Raw genomic sequence first — 18,661 nt, forward strand, 5'->3', positions numbered from 1 at the left:
CTTATTTACATTCTTTTCATGATAGTTCCCAGTAGCAAGTGCTCAAAGGGATGCTTCTGTACTAGGTGAACTTTTGGTCTCGCTCAGTATGGTACTTACTATTTCAGTCTTCATTACTTATAATTTACCTTCAGTAAACTCTAATCTGGATCTAAGAGCATATTGAACACCCATTAATGATGACTTTTGGCAGACATTCAGCTGTTATTTTATAAACAAAGTATACATTGCAATGTTGTTCAGGTAGAAGTATCATCTCATTACCTCTCCTTTAAAAATTAGGACTTCTTAAGGCCATTTTTCTCAAATAATTGAAATCAACAGATGAAACCTGCATCCAGTGTGCATCTGAGAAGTGCAAACTATTTAATTATAGAAAGTTAAAGGGGTTTTTATTATATTGCTCATTTTATTTAAGACACAGCTGCCAATAGAAATAAAAATATAGTACTTTTCTATCCTTTTTTTTTTTTTTAATCCAGTTTTGCATGCTTCTGTTTTTCTCACTGGCGATGTGTGACTTTAAGAATGCTTCACTACTACAGAGCATGCTGTCAAGATCATACTCAAAAAGATTATTCTGCCCACTCCTTTTCAATAGAACTGAACTTTGAGGATGAATTATTAGGGACTGTGTGGGTTTCACAAAACTCTCTGCTGTCTTCTGAGACAGATGTGTCAGTATGAATACCATTATTTATAGGAAAACGGAGTAGAGGCTGAGAGGAGGAAGAAGGAGACTAAACATGTCTATGTTACAGGATATGACGATAGAGGAAGGTAGAAATATTTAAAAATATATTCTGTGAGGAGCGACTTGGGCAGGGTACTTGTTGAAACTTATTTATTAAAGGTTTGTGCTGAAATCCAAACCTGGGATAAGCTGATTCATCCCACACTATATTTAATTATTGGAAATAATGATATTTAAAAAATCTTAACATGTATAATGCCTTTTTGTCATATAATTATGCCAATGCCCTATGTGTTACAGTTATTGCTTCCACTTGTGCTTAGACCCATGTGTGTGTTATTTCAGATTTAGCCTTATCCATCATGGCTAAAGTAATATTTTTATTTGCTCATGCCTACAGTAGGGAAATGAACACAGTTTTAGAAAGTATCTTCTCCATGTGTGCTTTAATACTTATAAAATATTAAAATCTTATGAAGTGAAACTTGTTGGTGATGCAGGTTTAAATATGTATTTACTAGAGAAACAATCCCTGCTGTGCATGCATGTGACTGAGCTTGTCACCTCTACTGCTTGTATTTTTATCAGCCCATACCCAGCCACTTCTTGTGTGAGAGGTAACTTAGTGAACATCTTGCAGATGGCAAGATATGTGGATTTGGCTTATTTTGTTTGAGTGATGTAGCTTTTTTGTTTGGGTGATGTAGTTTGGTTTCTGATGCAGTTCCTGTTACCAAGAAGTGTGCTAATATTTCCAGAAATTAAACTCATGGATGTGACTACCATAAGATGAACATCTAAATAAATCAGCTAAGAAGGAGATGGTGTTCAGAGTACGCCCACAATCAAATATGTGCCTATCATTGTTTTCAAAATGCATGCATTTGAGAGAGTTTCATAAAAGCTCACTGAACATTTTATTTCCCAACTGTGTTAATGGAAGACTGATCTTTATTGTAAGTACATTGTTCTATGCAGGGAGAAAAAAAAAAGGTTTTCTTGGTTTAAGGCAAAAATGCTTTGCATTTCTAATAATTGAGTCACAAATAACCCTTTGTCTATTTTGGCTGCTATATAGGACATTTTTTCAAATACATGTTTGACATTTTTATTTCATGTAATACATCAGAAACATAATCAACCAAAGGTTTAAGAAAGAATTTTATACATAATATGTTTTGATTTGCTAAAACGGTCTGTTTAAAACCTGGCAAAACTGCTGTCAATGAGGATTTATATGTATAAACATTATTCAGTCATTAAGACATGATTTAAACTTGATATTTCTGTAGTTTTAGAGCCACATTTTAATGCAATCTGTTCTTTAACCTTTTTTCACTTGTATTAATAGTTTGCAGTGTGTATGTTTTCTCCTACAAAAACTCAAGTAAAGCCATTCTAGCAATTACAAGCATTGTGTTTGGACAAAACTTAGTATAGGTTTATTTATCCATTAAGGAATTTGAAGGAGCTTGCATGTTGTGGCCAAATTGTGTATTAATGACCTTGGATTTTTGGATCGTGCTGATTTAATTGTTCTATGGATGTTTGATTCTTGGTTGATAACCCCCTGAACTTTTATTGTCTTTCCCCCAGGATTTTAAGACAGGATTTGGTATCACTGTAATCCCTATGAACGTGGCAAATGTAAAACAAGTGGATCGGACTGCAAAGCAATCTTTTGAAATAATTACTCCTTATAAAAGCTTTAGGTGAGAAATTTAGTATTTATATTTAAAAATATACAAATTCTACAGTATGAAGCAAAAGATGCTTCATACTACGGTGACTTATCTAGTTTGGATGAAAGTAATGCTTTTGTTAAGAATGTTTAGCATTTATTTTATTTTTTTAAATATTATATTTCCATTGTTTCCACTGTGCTTCATCTGTTACCTTCCTGAGTAGACATCATGTGCTCACAATATACTATTTTTATGTAGCTTTCTTTGTTCACTCTGTGGAAGGGCAGAAGAAAAAAAACAAACAAACATAACTTTAACTACTTGACTCTGCCTTAATAAATAATAAACTGTAGTGAAGAAGTAGTGCTGTATTCATTTAATACTAAGCATTTTATTAAAAAAGAAAATAATCAATCATGTGGCATACCCTGCAGAAACCCTCCATTGAAATCAGCAGAAAATTTCACTTTGGCTGATGCTGTGACTTGTAATGATTTTGAAGAAAAATATATGCTAGTAAAAGCCTTTTGTTAAGTGTTGTAGTGTTTCTTAAATGAAATCTCAGTAATGCAGAAGAAGAAATCACTTTGTTCTCCTGGGCTTGCTGAATTAATTTCCTTTCATTCTCAGCCAAGTAGAGTCGCAGGTAAATTAGTCTTAGTGACTTGAATGTGTGACTAGTTGGTAGTAGGCTAGCAGATAGCAAGTTCTTTGATTTTCTCTAAGTCATCACCATGTTGATGTTTGCTTAGTATTATTTTTTCAAAATAATTCTTCAAAAAGATCAGTTTAAATGAAAATAAGTTTTTGACTGTTGGTAGGTAGCAAGTCTGATTTTTTAAATTTTATTTTATTTTCCCCCTCCTCAGTATGTCTCCCTGTTTCCTTAGGTCATTCTTTCTATGTTTTTGTTCAAGGTCAGGCTTGAAGTTTGGTATGTGGAAATACAAAAAGATTGAAAGTAACTCAGGAGCATAACTTGAACGTTACAAAAGCTATGTAGCTTATCCTAGTAGTTGTTTTGTTGACAGCACAAAACTAAAGGGAATTTTCATTGACTAAAAACACAAAATAACACATTCCATCTTAGTATTTATATCTGTGGAGAGGAAGATTTTTTGACTGTGATTTCAGGTGTAAATGTAATAAATAAGAAAGACTACAGACTATGTTTAATTGGGCTTTAAAATAAAGATCAATAACACAGAAAAGTCAATTGTTTCAGCTTTACAGCAGACTCCGAAAAAGAGAAACAGGACTGGATTGAAGCACTGCAGCAATCGATAGCAGAAACTCTGTCTGATTATGAAGTAGCTGAGAAGATTTGGTTCAATGAGTCCAACAGGAGCTGTGCTGACTGTAAAGCTCCCAGTCCTGACTGGGCATCCATCAATCTCTGTGTTGTCATTTGTAAGAAGTGTGCAGGTAGAGTAATTAATAACAGGCTGTATGGGCTCTACAAAATGTCATATTTACATATCTGTGTGTGTCCTTGAACTGGCTTTTTAAATATATTTTTTTTTAATTATTATTTTTATGGTGCCATCCGTGTGAAAGTTTTGACAAAAAGTGAACATAACTTTTTAGTGTACCAAAGTCATCCTTATTCTGAATCATTAACATGCATAAATGAGAAGACGGTAAGGTGATTGGTTTCCCTCAGATGAATAATCGTCCACAATTAGTGGAAATGAAGACACACTAGCACTTACTGGGAAGTAGATGGCTTTTCCAAGGCTGGATGCCAAAGGATAACAATTTTAAGTGTATAAATTTGGGGTATTAATTCTTTTACCTGAGGGAATATTTTGCTGCCAATAGAGACATCTTTTTCAGATACTACTAAAAACCTAGTTCTAGCAATTTTTATGTTTAAATGTGTGCTTAATCAGTAGTTTCAGAGAAAAAGTTTATAACTAGGCTTTCTTTCAAAATAAACCCAAAAGTATTCTACACCAGACAGCCTACTTCTTTTATTCATTACTACCAAATGCAATCTATTTTAGTTCTTAATTTTGGTGGGTTTCATTGATTTTATTTTGTATTCAAATGTCAAACCCAGACTTTTTAAAAATAGCTATTAGAATAAATCTTCATTAAACTATTTTGTTATCTCAACAGAAGAGAAACCCAATTTAAGTGCTTTAGTTAAATAAAGGTACTCTTGGATTTTCAGGACAGCACCGATCTTTAGGACCAAGAGATTCAAAGGTCCGGAGTTTAAAAATGGATGCCAGCATTTGGAGCAATGAACTGATTGAGGTATGTTGTGATATTCTAACTCTTTGTTCCATATTGAAAACTACTATATCAATAGAAGTTATTTATTGCTGTATTCACAAGAAAACTGAACATATAGCTGCTAAATAACATGCTGCTATTAATAGAAAACTTGATGTTTCCAGGAATCATGTAGTTTTGTGTCATTCAAAATATTAATTTGTTAACTTTCTGTACAATTTCTCTGAGTATTTCTCCAAGTATCTAGACTTTTTTTGGGGGGAAGAAGAAAGATGCTTTTGGAGAGCAATCATGGTGGGCAATATTGGGAAGGGGAAAAGAAAATAAGCTTCTCAATACCAGTTTAGCAGCTTGGGTTCTAAAAAAGTGGGGCTGATATGTAGAGGGTTGAGTCATCAGTGTTTTCTTTAAAACATATACCAGTCTTCTCTGACCTTTTACTGGTATTTTCTGATATGTATTGAAATGCTATAACTGCTTAGCCTTGTAAAGCTTGGTTGCTGTTGATGGTAAATGATGACTGCAGACTTTATTATTCATTATTAGATGACCATAGGCAGTGACTGAGAGAGGCTTCTGTCTCCTGCAGGGAATTGTCTTTCCTTTAATAACTTTCTTTTTCAACTTTTAGCAGCTAAAAATTATTTAAAGACCAGCTTCATATGCTTCATGCTATTTTGACTGATCTTTTTCTTACCTCTCATCCAGCTCTTTATCATCATTGGAAATAAGAGGGCAAACAGTTTTTGGGCAGGGAATCTTTCTCCAGATGAAGAGCTGCATATGGATGCCCCTGCAGAAAAAAGGATAGCATTCATTACACAAAAATATAAGGAGGGAAGATTCAGGAAAACACCTTTTCCCTACAAAACCAAGGAACAGTTGAATAAGGTAATCCTAGAATTGGTAACCCCATACCATACATCTCTATTGTATTGTATCTGTGTGCAGTTTTTCATCTTGTTAAACTGGTGAGCAATTATTCAGAATCCTAAGAGAGATTCTCACAGAGCTGAATAAGGATTGTTTTGGACCCTTTATAAAAGTAGTTTCATTATTTCCTAGTTCTTAGTTTTTCCAGTTAGCATGCTTGTAGAATCCTGCTAATATGCCTGTAATATGTCTTTCAGAGCCATCAATGAGTATGGATCTTTATTTTAATTCAGATGCACACTGCAGGGATGCAAATTTCTACTTGACTTGTGAAGATTCTTTCTTTATGTGTTTTTGATCTCTTACATGTCTGACATCTAACATTCCAGTGCATTAGATGATTCAGTGTTACTAGTGGTGGAAGTACCCCGTGCACACTTATATAGTAGCATGTATATAATTGGAAATTAAGCAAGCTAAAGTATTGATGAAAAATGTGTGTTCTGGGTGTTTCCTTCTACACGAATAACAAATTCTTTATAATGAGTAAACACTAATTATAATTATAAATGTCTTTGTCATTTTTATAACAATTTGACTGCCAATATCCATTGATTTCAGAATTATTATTTTTTTAGAGTTTAGGAATATGGAAGAGTTTAAATGCATATTAATAACAATGCTAATGCATTCAGTTACGTGAGTCAAATTGTCTCCAAGGGTATTCGGAGATTGTCGGGAGGCAGTAACCTGCAAAAGTTATTGTGGTTTGAACTAGAGAGGTCTCATTTGTTCACTGGTTATTGTGTCAAAGAGGAAGTGATATTTTCCATGCATCTTAGAAGTTGGATGTCATTTATATGCATAAGAAGTTAAAATACTGGCATATAAGAATAGTTGTCTTTAAACACTTGTAGCCAAATTACAGAACCATCTCACTGCATAGCTTGAATTTAGGTTTTCTGCATGTCATTAGAATTGGGAAGCGTTTTGGGATCTCACTAGGAATTCTTTATATCTTTGCAAAATAAAATATTTGAATTATTTTCTAGTTACTGGTAGCAGCTGTGCAAGAGACTTTACTTAATATTGTAATTGCAGACTAAAGAAAATAGCTCTGTGTTTTACAGGCTTGATTTTTCTCAAGTCTATGTTTTCTGTTGGGGGGGAGAATGGTGTCTGTCAATTAAATATTTAAGTAGTGGGAAGAAATACCAGATGTAATGGTAAAACTCTCTATAGACATGAAATTACTAACATTAAATAAATATATATTAACTTGTAAAAATTGTTACAGAATAGATGGCTGTAATTGTGTAACTACTCCTGGTTTTAAAGATTTAGACCAAGATTTTTTGGGGAAAGTTTGTTATGCTTATCTGTGTATACAAAAATGTAAGGTGACTTTTTATTTTCTCTCTCCATGATAAGGCCCTGTGTGCTGCTGTAGTTAAACACGATGTGCTAGAAACTCTGATGCTGCTGTTTAGTGGGGCTGATGCTATGTGTGCCACTGGAGACCCTGTTTACAGTACTCCATACCTACTAGCCAAGAAAGCTGGACAAAGACTGCAAATGGAATTCCTTTACCATAATAAGTTTTCAGGTAGGATATATTATCTTTGTGTTTATCTTGTAATTTTCTAGGAAAGGGAGGAATTCAGAAGAAAACTTGTGATTGTGTTAAACAACAGAGGTATAGCTGAAGTGGAGTTTTCATTGTGTTAATTATATAGCAGACAGTGTATGTAACTGTGTACAAGTTAGTTTTATTTTGCTGAGAAATTAAGTTTAAGTTAATTAAGTTAAGGCTTAAAAATAATTAAAAAGCCAGTGATAACTCATCTCATACTCTTATTTATAGCACAGAATTAACTTGTCATGTGTTCTGCCAGTATATGAAGCTTTTTCCAGAAAAATGGGTATATACAGGGAATGTATATCTGAAGTATTTGTTTGGAGCTTTGCTTTTCCTTAAAAATTGTTTTAAGTTTATATCTGCCGCTATTGCACGTAGACCTACCTGTTTTGTCACAAGCACTGCTCCCAAAATAAAGCTCACACCTTGAACTTGTAATAGGATCAGTCCCAGCAAACTATCTTTTTTTCAGATCACAACTTCTGTTACAGCTTGGAGCATATGATAAACTTTGACCTTGAAAATCACCATTTCTGGTTTCAGTGTGTGACTGTTACTAGGGTCGTCTAGTTTCACAAATAAATAAATAGAAGAGTAGGGATGTGTCTTAGCTTACCTTTCAGAAGGGCTGTACGGTATCAGAAGCAGTCAGGGAAAAAAAACCAGCTGGGCTATACTGCAGCCAGTCTTGTGAACATACTTTTGGACCAATTTTCTGTTTCCTTGTGCTGTTATGCAAAGTAGCACTGTGTGGGCTGAACAACAAAAGTTTTAGTGAGAAATAGAGGAATGTTTTAGGGCTTCCTAGAGCAAACATGGTACCTTAAGTTCTTCCTGAGCATTGCTGTGTCTCAAGTGCCAGGTGCAGGATGTTGGCCTCAGCCCCTGTGCAAACATGTTAGCTGTAGCTTTTTTGCTTGTTAGACTGTCAAGTGGTCCTAAGGCTACAGAGAGAAGTTTGCATGTCTTGGCTCTGTCTTTTTTATGTTTAGCCTTGCAGCTAAGGCAGCATCTCCATGTACTGTTACTACTGTTCTTCTCTTCAGAGAAAGGGAGGTCATTGCAAGTTGACAGTGATTCTCCAAATCATTGTCTGTCTGCTGCCAGACTTTAAAAAACAAACACAAAAACTTCTAAGAGAAATAATAGCTTTCTGTTTAAGTATGTTCATAAGGGATGAAAATAATAGTTAAATACATCAGAAAACTGCATGTTAAATTACATTGGCAAGCAGTGGTAGACAGTGGCAGTGTTTGTGAGAAATAGGAACCTATGGGGATTTTTTATGAATGTTTAAGAATTTTATTCTAACTATAAAAATAAATCAATAAGATGTATCTGTGCTGCAGTAAAGATATTACAGAGCAACTATATATCTGCTGATAGGCAGCTGGAAAGACCTATAGCGAAATGGTTTTAACTAATATAACTGAAGTTCTGTCTCTGTTGTCTTTATTAATAGATTTTCCAAACTACGATTCTTGTTTTGAAAGTGGCTTCTCTGAAGATTCTTCACATTCCACCTTTCTTTGTGAATTCCTATACAAAGTTTCTTCTAATACTGCTAAGCTTCTTACAGAGAAGAAATTAAAAGAAGGTATTTTACTTTTTCTTTGTGCATTTGAATAATATGTTAATATGCATGATTGGGGTTAATTTGGTTCTTTTTAACTTCTTACATTACTTTTACAAAGATAAAATGTCTTTGACATGACATATCCTTTTTGATTTGGTAAATCTCTTTCAGTTACAGAATATATTGTCTGTCTTGATGTCTTTATTCAGTGATTAACAGAAGAAAAAAACTAATGAAAAAATATTCAGTTAATGGTTATGGATAAATAAAAGCCGCTTAGAAGCACTTCTTACTTGAATTATATTTAGATAGATGCTACTGACTGTCAAGAACTAGTTCCCATCTAAAATGATAATATTCCAGAAATAATTTAAAAGTATTATTGACTTCTCAGTAGGAGTCCAAAAGGCTAACACATGGGATATTTCTCAAACTCACAAACTTTAAATGTATTCCAACTGTAAATGGGCACTTCCAACAACTTGCCACTAAAATGATCTTTGTGGAGTGAAAATGCATATGTCTCACAGTAGATACTCCTGGTCTTCTTTGTGTATCAGTCTTCTGTGATTGTTTTGTGGGGGTTTTTTTGAGAGAGATGTTATCTGATAATTTTCTTAGCTTTTTTTTTTTCCTTTTTCTTCCCAGTTGTGTTTGTGTGTTTTTCTTCCTTCTAAACAAATGAATGACAGTATATTTTTAAAATCTGAGCTGATTGAAAGATTTCTTCTTCCTCCAAAATCTTGACATGGCATCCTCTGTCAATATATACATATTTTTTGTATGATTATGCCCATATTCTTGTAATATATGTCTGTAAGGTCCCTAGTGGAGGTTGAAGCATGTTAGAGCACATAACTCCTATTTAAATATGTTTTTGAAGAACCTGTGTGTTAGTGTGAGTCCAAATACTTGAAAGCATTGTTTGAGCAACAGAGCTAGCTAATGCTTTTACCTGCAACATTACACTTGTTAACAAAGACACCTCTGCTGTGGCAGAGGACTGTTGCTGGACAGAACTTTCTCAAGGGTTGTTCTGAAACTGCACTGAGCTTAGTTAGGAAACAAAGGCATAATTGTAAACTTCACTACTTGCTCTAAGTGCAGACCTTGTCTTCTGTGCTGTGACTATCTGTATCTATATTCATTTAAAAAAACCCAAAAAACACAACAACAAAACAACCAAACAAAAACAACCAAAACCAAACCAGCCAAAAAAAAACAGGTAAAAAACCCCCCAAAAACCCCAACCCACTGACAGAAATAGAAGGCAGATACAAGGCCATAGTATTTGACTCTATTAACACAGTGCAGTATATGTTTATAAATACCTCTACAGAGTGAACGTTTATCTGTAAATGCTCACAGAATGCCTTCTGTGGTACTTTTTGGGGAGCTGCGTGCACATCATTTCTTTTTTTTTTCAGGGAGGTGGTAGAATCGCCATCCTTGGAAGCATTTAAAAGAAATGTAGAAGTAGTGCTTAGCAACATGATTTAAGCACTTTACAGGTAGATTAGGTTATGGTAGGTGGACTTAGGTTGTGGTTGGACTTGATGATCTTCAAGGTCCTTTCCAACCAGGATGATTCTATGATTTAGAAGTATTATCTGCCATATTTAAGACCAAACATCTACGCCCTCTTATGAACCTAAAATATGAATACAGCATATTATTGACTGATACTGCTATAATGAGAAGTACACACAAAGTTGGCTGAGTCCCTCCTGCACTAGCTGAAACCTACCATAATGAAAAACTGGACTGTATTTCCAGGTGTTCCGTCTGGTTGCTATAAAACCTGCATTCAATTCACAGCACTGAATGACTTCTTTTTTTTTTTTTTTTCTCCACCTTGTTTTGGTTTGTTTGGGTTTTTGAAAAAGTATAGATGGCAATTACTAGATTCTCCAATACATGTAATTCAAATTTATTTAACCATACTCAGCAACTGCAAATTGTAACTCATTGAAAACACCCTACAAATGTTAGCATTCTAGAAATTCCAGTGTTGCTAAATGAATTTACCCATTCCAGGTATATATGTGTATAGCAACAAGAGAGGGTTGTTTTAGTTTTTTGGTTCTTCAGTTTATCTTCTAATATTTTGGTAGGTTTTGGGGTTTTAAAAATTTAATAATGTAAAATAACACAACTCCTAGTGAAGTTTTCCTTCTATTTTCTGATAAAGTGCAATGGATACCAGCTCTGGCATGTATGACATGCTTCTTGTAGACTATTGGCAAAGCTTAAATAGTTTTCCTCAATCTTGTGACATTGAGTGGGCACCTAAGCATGACCAAACAAAGGAAAACAAATTGACTTGGTTTTGGTCTCTAGTTCCAGTAACATGAAAGAAAGAGTAGCTGTTTTGTGCCTACTACATACCATGATTCACTTATTGTACTATCAGCTTTATTTTATTTATTTACTTATTATTGTTATAATAGATTGTTCTTCTAGGTTTCAATGTTCCTAACTTTGTAGCATGTTTGTTTGGGGTTTTTTTGCTTCCTTAACTCTATTCTGCTAACATCTAACATGGTATTGTGTACTATCTCTTCCCCCATCAAGTTCTACAGCAAGTGAAGTAAAAGCCCTATACAGTGATAAAGTTAACTTACAAAATAATTTCACATATTAAGCAAAAATAAGTGTGTTATATCTGAAATATTCTTTTCGTAAATGACCATGTGCTAGAGTTTCTGTAGGTCAAGTAGTATCAACACAGGCATTGAATTCCTGGCCGACTGAAGTCAATGGGACTGAGATTTTGTCATAAATGTGTTGCTGTTACAACAGAGCTAGGAATCCTGTGAGGCAACTTCTGTAGGAAAACATAATGTTTATTATCATGCCAACTGATTTTTTTATTTCTTTAATTACAGATTGCAACAAAAGATGGTGCACTTTGGAAAGTGGCTTTCTGAGCTACTATGAAAATGATAAAACTACCACTCCTAATGGTATGATTGACGTCAATGAAGTTATCTGCCTTGTAGTGCACAAGTCAGACTTCTTTTTAAATCGAGGGTAGGTTTCCAAATTAATATTTCCATAAAAAAACCTCAAGTATTTTAAAGACGTTATTCCAGGTTTTCAGAGCTGTTTATTTGTTCCTGAATTTTTATGTTGACTTCAAGAAATAAGTGTGAAGTGGTATTCAAGTGTGTTGTTCATTTTAGCTTATTTTTTATAGTGATGTTATGAAAATGTTATGGTAATTTAAAAGGGCCGCATAAATTAGATATGTTTCTTATTAAAATTGTAATATATATTCTCAGTGCTTAAAAGGTTACGTGATGATAAATTGAACAACTAATAGCCAGTTTTCTTTCTGGGATTGACATCTGCCTCAAGCCAAAACTCTTGCTTGCTTTCTGATAATAATGCAGGAGATTAGCGTTTTCTTCAATGTTTTCTGTTTTGATCTGTCAGTCTTTAAAACCCATTCTTTGTTCTGCAGTTGAGGACAACACAGTAGCTATTGAACATTTTCAACTAACATTTGAAGATAACTTTTTTTTTTTCTTTTATAACTATCTCATATCCCATTTGTCCATTAAAAACATCATGTGGAGATTCACCTAAAATCTGAGTTGCATGCCAGTGATACTTGATTTATTTAGGGCAGCTTTTTTGTTCAAACGATACTTTGCATATGTCTAACAAACTCAGTAACACTTTTCAATTTCTTTAGGTGTATTTATGTAAAATAACAAGATCTTTCTACAGTAGATAATCCTGTAATGCTTATAGTTGCAAATCAAAAGTGCCTACAGAGAGAACAGATTCTATTCAGTAAGCTTCTGGAAAAGATAACAGGACAAAAGGACTTTAGCTACTACAGAGACAAAGGTTGTGCAGACAGGAGAAGTCCTGAAACGTGGTCATGCTTCAACACACTACAAAATATGGTGGAGATGACCTTCACTGTTCTGTAGTAGCATAGCTTTGCAATATCCAGGGAAAAAAAGAAAAAAAAATCACTGTCTTCTTTTGTCATTAAATCCAACCTATTGCTTGCTGCATTTCCAACTGGTTCCACTTCAGGATAATACCTACATTAAAAATGTCTTGGCTGAATACAGCTGTCTTAACCTGCATTTGGATGGTGTTATGGGAAACTTCTAAATTTGGTATTTCATGTAGTCAGAATTAAGTATTTACATTTAATTTTCAAAGTAGTTATTGAAAACAAGATGACTGACTCATGTTCACTTCTTCAGATTTAGGCAAATCTCAGTCTCCAGCATCGAAAGGAAAAAGAATACTCCCTGTGTTTGGGTTCTAGGGAAAGTAGTAGACAAAATCATACCATAAATTGTTGAACCATACTTTGTAAGTTACAGGCAGACCCTAAGTTCGACAAGATGCTTACTTTGCAAATTCCACTGCAGTTTCAACTGGTTAGCTTTTTTTTTTCTTTACCATTATTTGTCTGTTAAAATTGAAAAATAGGGTCCATGTTAAAATAATTGTATACATTTTAAAAGAAGAAAACAAACCCAAGAACTTCCCTCAAAAAAAAAATAAATAATTTAGGAACTTCCTGAGATACAGCAATTTCAAAGGATAGTCATAAACACAACAGAATCAAATTGTTCTTGATGGTGGCAGGTGATGCAAGGAGTGGCGATGACCACGTTTTTCACCCTAGATGGTTCGGGCTGGATGACAGGAAAAGCCTCTTCCTTAGAAGCATGGTGGAGAACAGGTTGCTGAGAGAAGTAGCAGTCTCCATCCTTGAAGGTTTTCAAGGCTTTTCATTGCTGCTCTGATTGATGGTTATTGATAGTCCAGTTTGAGCAGATTAGACAAAGTGACATGTAAAAGTCCCTTTGAACCAACATTTCTTTCAGTGATTCTGCGTTAGCTTGTTTACAGCTTCCTATCCAATGAGTTGGTATGCTAAACCAAATGCTTTGAATGCATCACAAAAATATACTTGCTGAAATCACATTAGCTTGCAGAAGGAAAAAAAATTCCCTGCAATTTTTAATGACTATATGTAAGCATTTTGTTAATTTCAGAATTACTGAAAAAACTTACTACGCAGTAGCTTCTAAACACATATTATTGACCTGAAAAACACTTTGATCATGTTGTGTTATAAAATACTTTGTTATTAGCTGGGTTGTACATGCAAAATTGGAAGAGTAGCACAGGTGGATTGCATTCCATAAGTATGAAATCAAAAACAGAGAGTGAAATGGGCTCTTGTATGTCTACTGTTGGGAAGACTAAATACAGCTGTCTTTTTTCCTCTTGCTTCCTTTAGGGACATATTTACCTTTGAAATTTACTTAATGTCAGAACGTGTTATTCTATTTGGAGCTGAAACTGCATATTCACAAAGAAAATGGACTTGGGCAATAGCTAAGGTAATTCTAACAATTATCTTTTCCAGTTAGGCTAGGAACCTTTGCACAAAGAGTAAAGTGTCATTATTAGCTTAAAATCCTCTGAGAGGCCATTCTTGAATGCTGATCTATCTCATGTGTAAAGGTTTCTTGTGCAGCAAGAAGAAATAACTTGTGGGATTCAGTGCCTGAAACAAGATAATAAAACAAGATGGAAAAGGGATCAAAGCAACATTTTGATGCTGACCTTAAGAATATATTAAAGGTGCTCTCGTATAAACCCACATATATGAATTTATTTCAGCTAAATTGTTTATAGTTGCAGCTCTGTTCTTTTATTTGCTGAAACAGAATTCTTAGAGCGGTACTGTATTTTCTACAGCACTAAATGCTAATAACCACATTAATTAAATCAATTGTAGTATAAAAAGCAATAATGTTTCAGTTGTGTACAGCATGCTTTCTCAATCATATTTTATGTATATATGGTTTTATGATTGATAAATCTGAAAGTCTTATTTTTTTACTGTCACTTTCATCCCTGAATCTTACAGATTTGTAGTATCTTAGTTTGTTTTTTTTTAGGGGAAGAGGGCTGTGGTTTTTTCCATTCATCTGACTCACCCTTTTTTCTTCGGTAGCATTTTGTTCCCCCTGTGGCTGAATGCTTATTAGAGAGAGACTGTGACCTGATTGGCCAGCTGTACTACAAAGATTGCCATAACCTGGATCAGTGGAGAAAAGGCTGGTTTGCTATAGAGAAGTCGAGCCTTTATTTTTGTCTTGAAATGGAGAATGCTGAAGAAGATGCAATATATCTAAGGAGACTGCAAGAACTAAGTAAGAATTTTGTTTAACATCTAGAATTCAGGAGATACTCTACAGAATTAATTCACTTTTAAGGACATGTCTATTACATTTTAAAGTCATAAACATTAGGAAGCTTAGTAACTATTCCTCTGCATGAGCCAGATGCTCTTCCAACTCTCATAAAAATATGGAATTGGTAAAGTAAGTTCTGTCTTGATTTTTTTTTTTTTTTTTTTTTTACCCCCTACTTAGGGGGACATGCTAGAGAGATTTTTCACAGCTTTATAATGAACAAAGACAATTTTTCTTCTAGTTGTAGCAGTATCTTTCTTACAAGAGTTCAGAATTGAGTAATAATATTTGACCTTTTGGAATTATTGTCTCATATTTTGACAGGGTAGACATACTGCAGAACACGTTTTTGAGGTGATTGACAGGCCTAGTTTTAAAATACTCAAATGCACTGGAAAAACTATAATTATCTTGGAAAATTATTTTGCAGACTATTAGACTTCCTTTTTTACTAATGCTAAAAATATTCTTTGCTCAATATCTTAACTTAGAAAGATAGGAATATTTATATAAATGGTCTTCCACAACCAATTTTATGCCATTGTCTGTAATTATAATCTGAATCCTGTTTAAGCATTTCTTCCCTGCTTGTATTTATATTGAAATAGGAAATACGTTATGTCGAAAAGTAAAAAATAATTTGAGATTTTATAATAAGCTAATATAGATAAGGTAATATATCTTTTTATTGATGATATTCTTTGTAAATACTGTCAGACTGTAGACTGTTTTGCAGAAGCTTAACTAAGTGCCGCTAGGCTTTCTGCTGTTTATTTACTGCCACCTTACATTTGCTGTGAATAACACTGAAGGTGGTTTTTAATCAGGAATATTTTTATGCCTCTAGCTATCTTTAACTTGTGAATATGTTTTGGCCTGGACTCAGAATTAAAATGTTAGGCAGTAGGAGAACTGTTTCTGATAGTAATTTTGATAATGCAACTGTAATTGCTCCCTACCCTAATCATATGAGCAAAATCTGTATTTCTCAAGTGTAGAAATGAAACATACATTTAGGTTTTGGTTAAAAATAATTTTTGCTTGGGTTTTTATTTTTAAATATTAGTTGCATAACAGAGTTGTATTTTGTGGAAATATATGTCCATACTCCTGTCTTTTGATTTCTGGTTTCCTCAAAGTAAATCTAGTCCATTATTAAGACTGAATTTTATGGCTGAAACTTTCCAAATAATGAAACGTCAGTGGAAGTATTGTCATTTACCTTCTAGATAATGCTCAGTAAATGTGAATGAGGCCTAAAGCACGTGTGATACAAAACCATCACATAACATGCATCAGAACATGTTTATTGAGCTTCACTGATATTCAGGACTTTACTGTGTCTGGGAATTACTTGACAGAAGATGTGGATTATATATAAGACCTAAACTTTGAAAGTATTAACTTTTCAGAATTTTGAATTGTTGTATAAGTACAGTTACTGGAAACTGTCATAGAATCAGAGTGGCTTAGGGTTGGAAGGGACCTTAAAGATGATCTAGTTCCAACAATGCTACTAGAGTCCCATACAATCTGGCCTTGAACACTTCCAGGGATGGGGCTTCTACAGTTTTCCTGGGCAACCTGTTCCAGTGTCTCACCACCTTCGTGGTGAAGAATTTCCTCCTGTCTAACCTAAATCTCCCCTCTTCCAGTTTTGATCCATTACCCCTTGTCTTCTCACTACAAGCACTTGTAAAAGCCCCTCCCCAGCTTTCCTGTAGGGCCCTTTCAGATACTGGAAGGCTGCTGTGAGATCCCCCCGGAGCCTTCTCTTCTCCAGGCTGAACAGCCTCAACTCTCTCAGCCTGTCTTAATAGGAGAAGTGTTCCAACCCTCAGAGCATCTTTGTGGCCCTGCTCTGGACCTTCTTTCAAGCCACTTCCAGACTGCTTTTGGTACAGATATATTTTCTGTATCACGTATGATGCAGGTGCAGGTTTTTTTAGCAGGGATAGCATAAGGCAACATAAAGAAGGCTGGCATTGATCTTCACAGTATAACATGTAACTCACGTAGTTTATTGTAAATATCTGCAGCCATTAGGGTGCCAGTAAGTTAATGAATTAAGAAATCCAGCTTGCTTCTAAAACTTGTATTTACAAGCTTATTTTTAGAATAACAAAACACTGTAGCATGTTTTCACATTTTCACATTGGGTTTTGCACCTGGAGTACTGTGCACAGCTCTGGAGCCCTCTGCACAGGAAAGACATGGAGGTGTTGGAAAGGGTCCAGAGAAGGGCCATGAAGATGATCAAAGGGCTGGAGGGGTCTCCGGGGAGTCCTTATAGTGGCCTTCCAGTACCTTAAGGGACTGCAGGACAGCTGGGAAGGGGCTTTTCACCAGGTAGAACAGTGATAGGACAAGGGGTAAGGGTTTTAAACTGAGAGAGGGGAGATTTAGGTTAGATATTAGGAAGAAATTCTTCACCATAAGGGTAGTAAGGTGCTGAAATAGGTTGCCAAAGGAGGTTGTGGAAGCCCCCTCCCTGGAGGTGTTCAAGGCCAGGTCGGATGAGGCTTTGTGCAGCCTGGTCTAGTGTGAGGTGTCCCTGCTCATAGCAGGGAGGTTGGAACCTGATGATCTTTAAAGTCCCTTCCAACCCTAACAATTCTATTACTCTAAAAAGTACCCATTTATAATTATTTATCATTTTCTATATTAATTTTTCCTGTACATTTGAGTGTATTGTGCCATTTTGTGGAGTTTTGTTTCAAATAGCAGCAGCATTCCATATTTGAAATGTTTTAAGAATTCCAGTCTCCTTTTGTCACTCAAGATAATTTTGAAAAAAAACATACATACATGCATGTTTTTGTCCATAAGTGTCTGTGTAGATCATATGAATGTGTATGTTGTTTTCAGCAATCAGTAGTGTGATGCAAAATGGAGAGAAAGTAGACGTCCTGCTGCTTGTTGAAAAAGGAAGGTAAGGTTCCCATCTGAATAAAGCTTTGATCTGCTTTTTATATTGATGTCTTAGAATTCTAGCTGATCACTTAGGGTGCTTTTTCACTTGTGGTTACTAGACAGAGAATAAATCTGCAGACTTTTTAAAGGAGGGAAAGTCTTTATGTATGAATTATGTTTTATGTCTGTGTCAGGAAAAGCCAACAAGTATTGCTTACCTAAAAGCAGTTTTCACACTGAGAAAATTATTCCCAGTCAGATTTGTCTGCCAACAACAGTTTTTTTCAAAAAGCCGTAACTTCTTTTACCCTGTACCTCTTTGGAGCAATTACCACTTCTCAATTTTTTAATCACTCTTATGTCCCAGAATTCTTTGTCTCAATTTGTGTAGATTGGGATTGAGAGGCTATATATGAGTCCCCTGGTTAGTTTTACTGTAATGTCTGATCTCATTTAGCAACGTACTAGCTAAAAAGAACCCCGTAATTGTGAAGCAAACATGATCCATGTCTGATTCTGGGTAGGCAATACTCTGTTGAGATGACTCTGTCAAATATAGTGACATAAGTATATAGTGAAATAAGTGAGGTTGAAACTTGAAGTGAGGTAGGGTATTTCTGATTCATATATGGGTACAAATTTAAAGACAAAAATAAACTTAGTGAAAATAATTATGATTTTATAATTGGTTGTTTGGTTTGTTTTGTTTTTTTATTTCAATGATAGATTGTTGGGCAAATGTCTATATGAGAAGTGATGCAGTGTTTAAACAGTCTTCTGAACAGCCATTAATAG

General features: G+C 34.7%; 1 protein-coding gene across 1 annotated transcript in view; it reads left to right on the forward strand.

The window, feature by feature from the left end:
• ARAP2 (ArfGAP with RhoGAP domain, ankyrin repeat and PH domain 2) overlaps positions 1-18,661 on the forward strand; it is a 114,626-nt gene that overhangs the window by 45,671 nt on the left and 50,294 nt on the right. Inside the window, exons 9-18 of the mRNA XM_010006130.1 lie at positions 2,291-2,406; positions 3,605-3,804; positions 4,556-4,641; positions 5,329-5,511; positions 6,925-7,099; positions 8,595-8,729; positions 11,597-11,741; positions 13,990-14,092; positions 14,713-14,911; positions 17,822-17,885. Of these exons, the coding sequence (XP_010004432.1) occupies positions 2,291-2,406; positions 3,605-3,804; positions 4,556-4,641; positions 5,329-5,511; positions 6,925-7,099; positions 8,595-8,729; positions 11,597-11,741; positions 13,990-14,092; positions 14,713-14,911; positions 17,822-17,885 (1,406 nt within the window). The remainder of the gene's footprint in view (positions 1-2,290; positions 2,407-3,604; positions 3,805-4,555; positions 4,642-5,328; positions 5,512-6,924; positions 7,100-8,594; positions 8,730-11,596; positions 11,742-13,989; positions 14,093-14,712; positions 14,912-17,821; positions 17,886-18,661) is intronic.

Source organism: Chaetura pelagica, unplaced genomic scaffold (genome assembly GCF_000747805.2).
Source record: "Chaetura pelagica isolate M959 unplaced genomic scaffold, ChaPel_1.0 scaffold189, whole genome shotgun sequence".
Classification (NCBI taxonomy): domain Eukaryota; kingdom Metazoa; phylum Chordata; class Aves; order Apodiformes; family Apodidae; genus Chaetura; species Chaetura pelagica.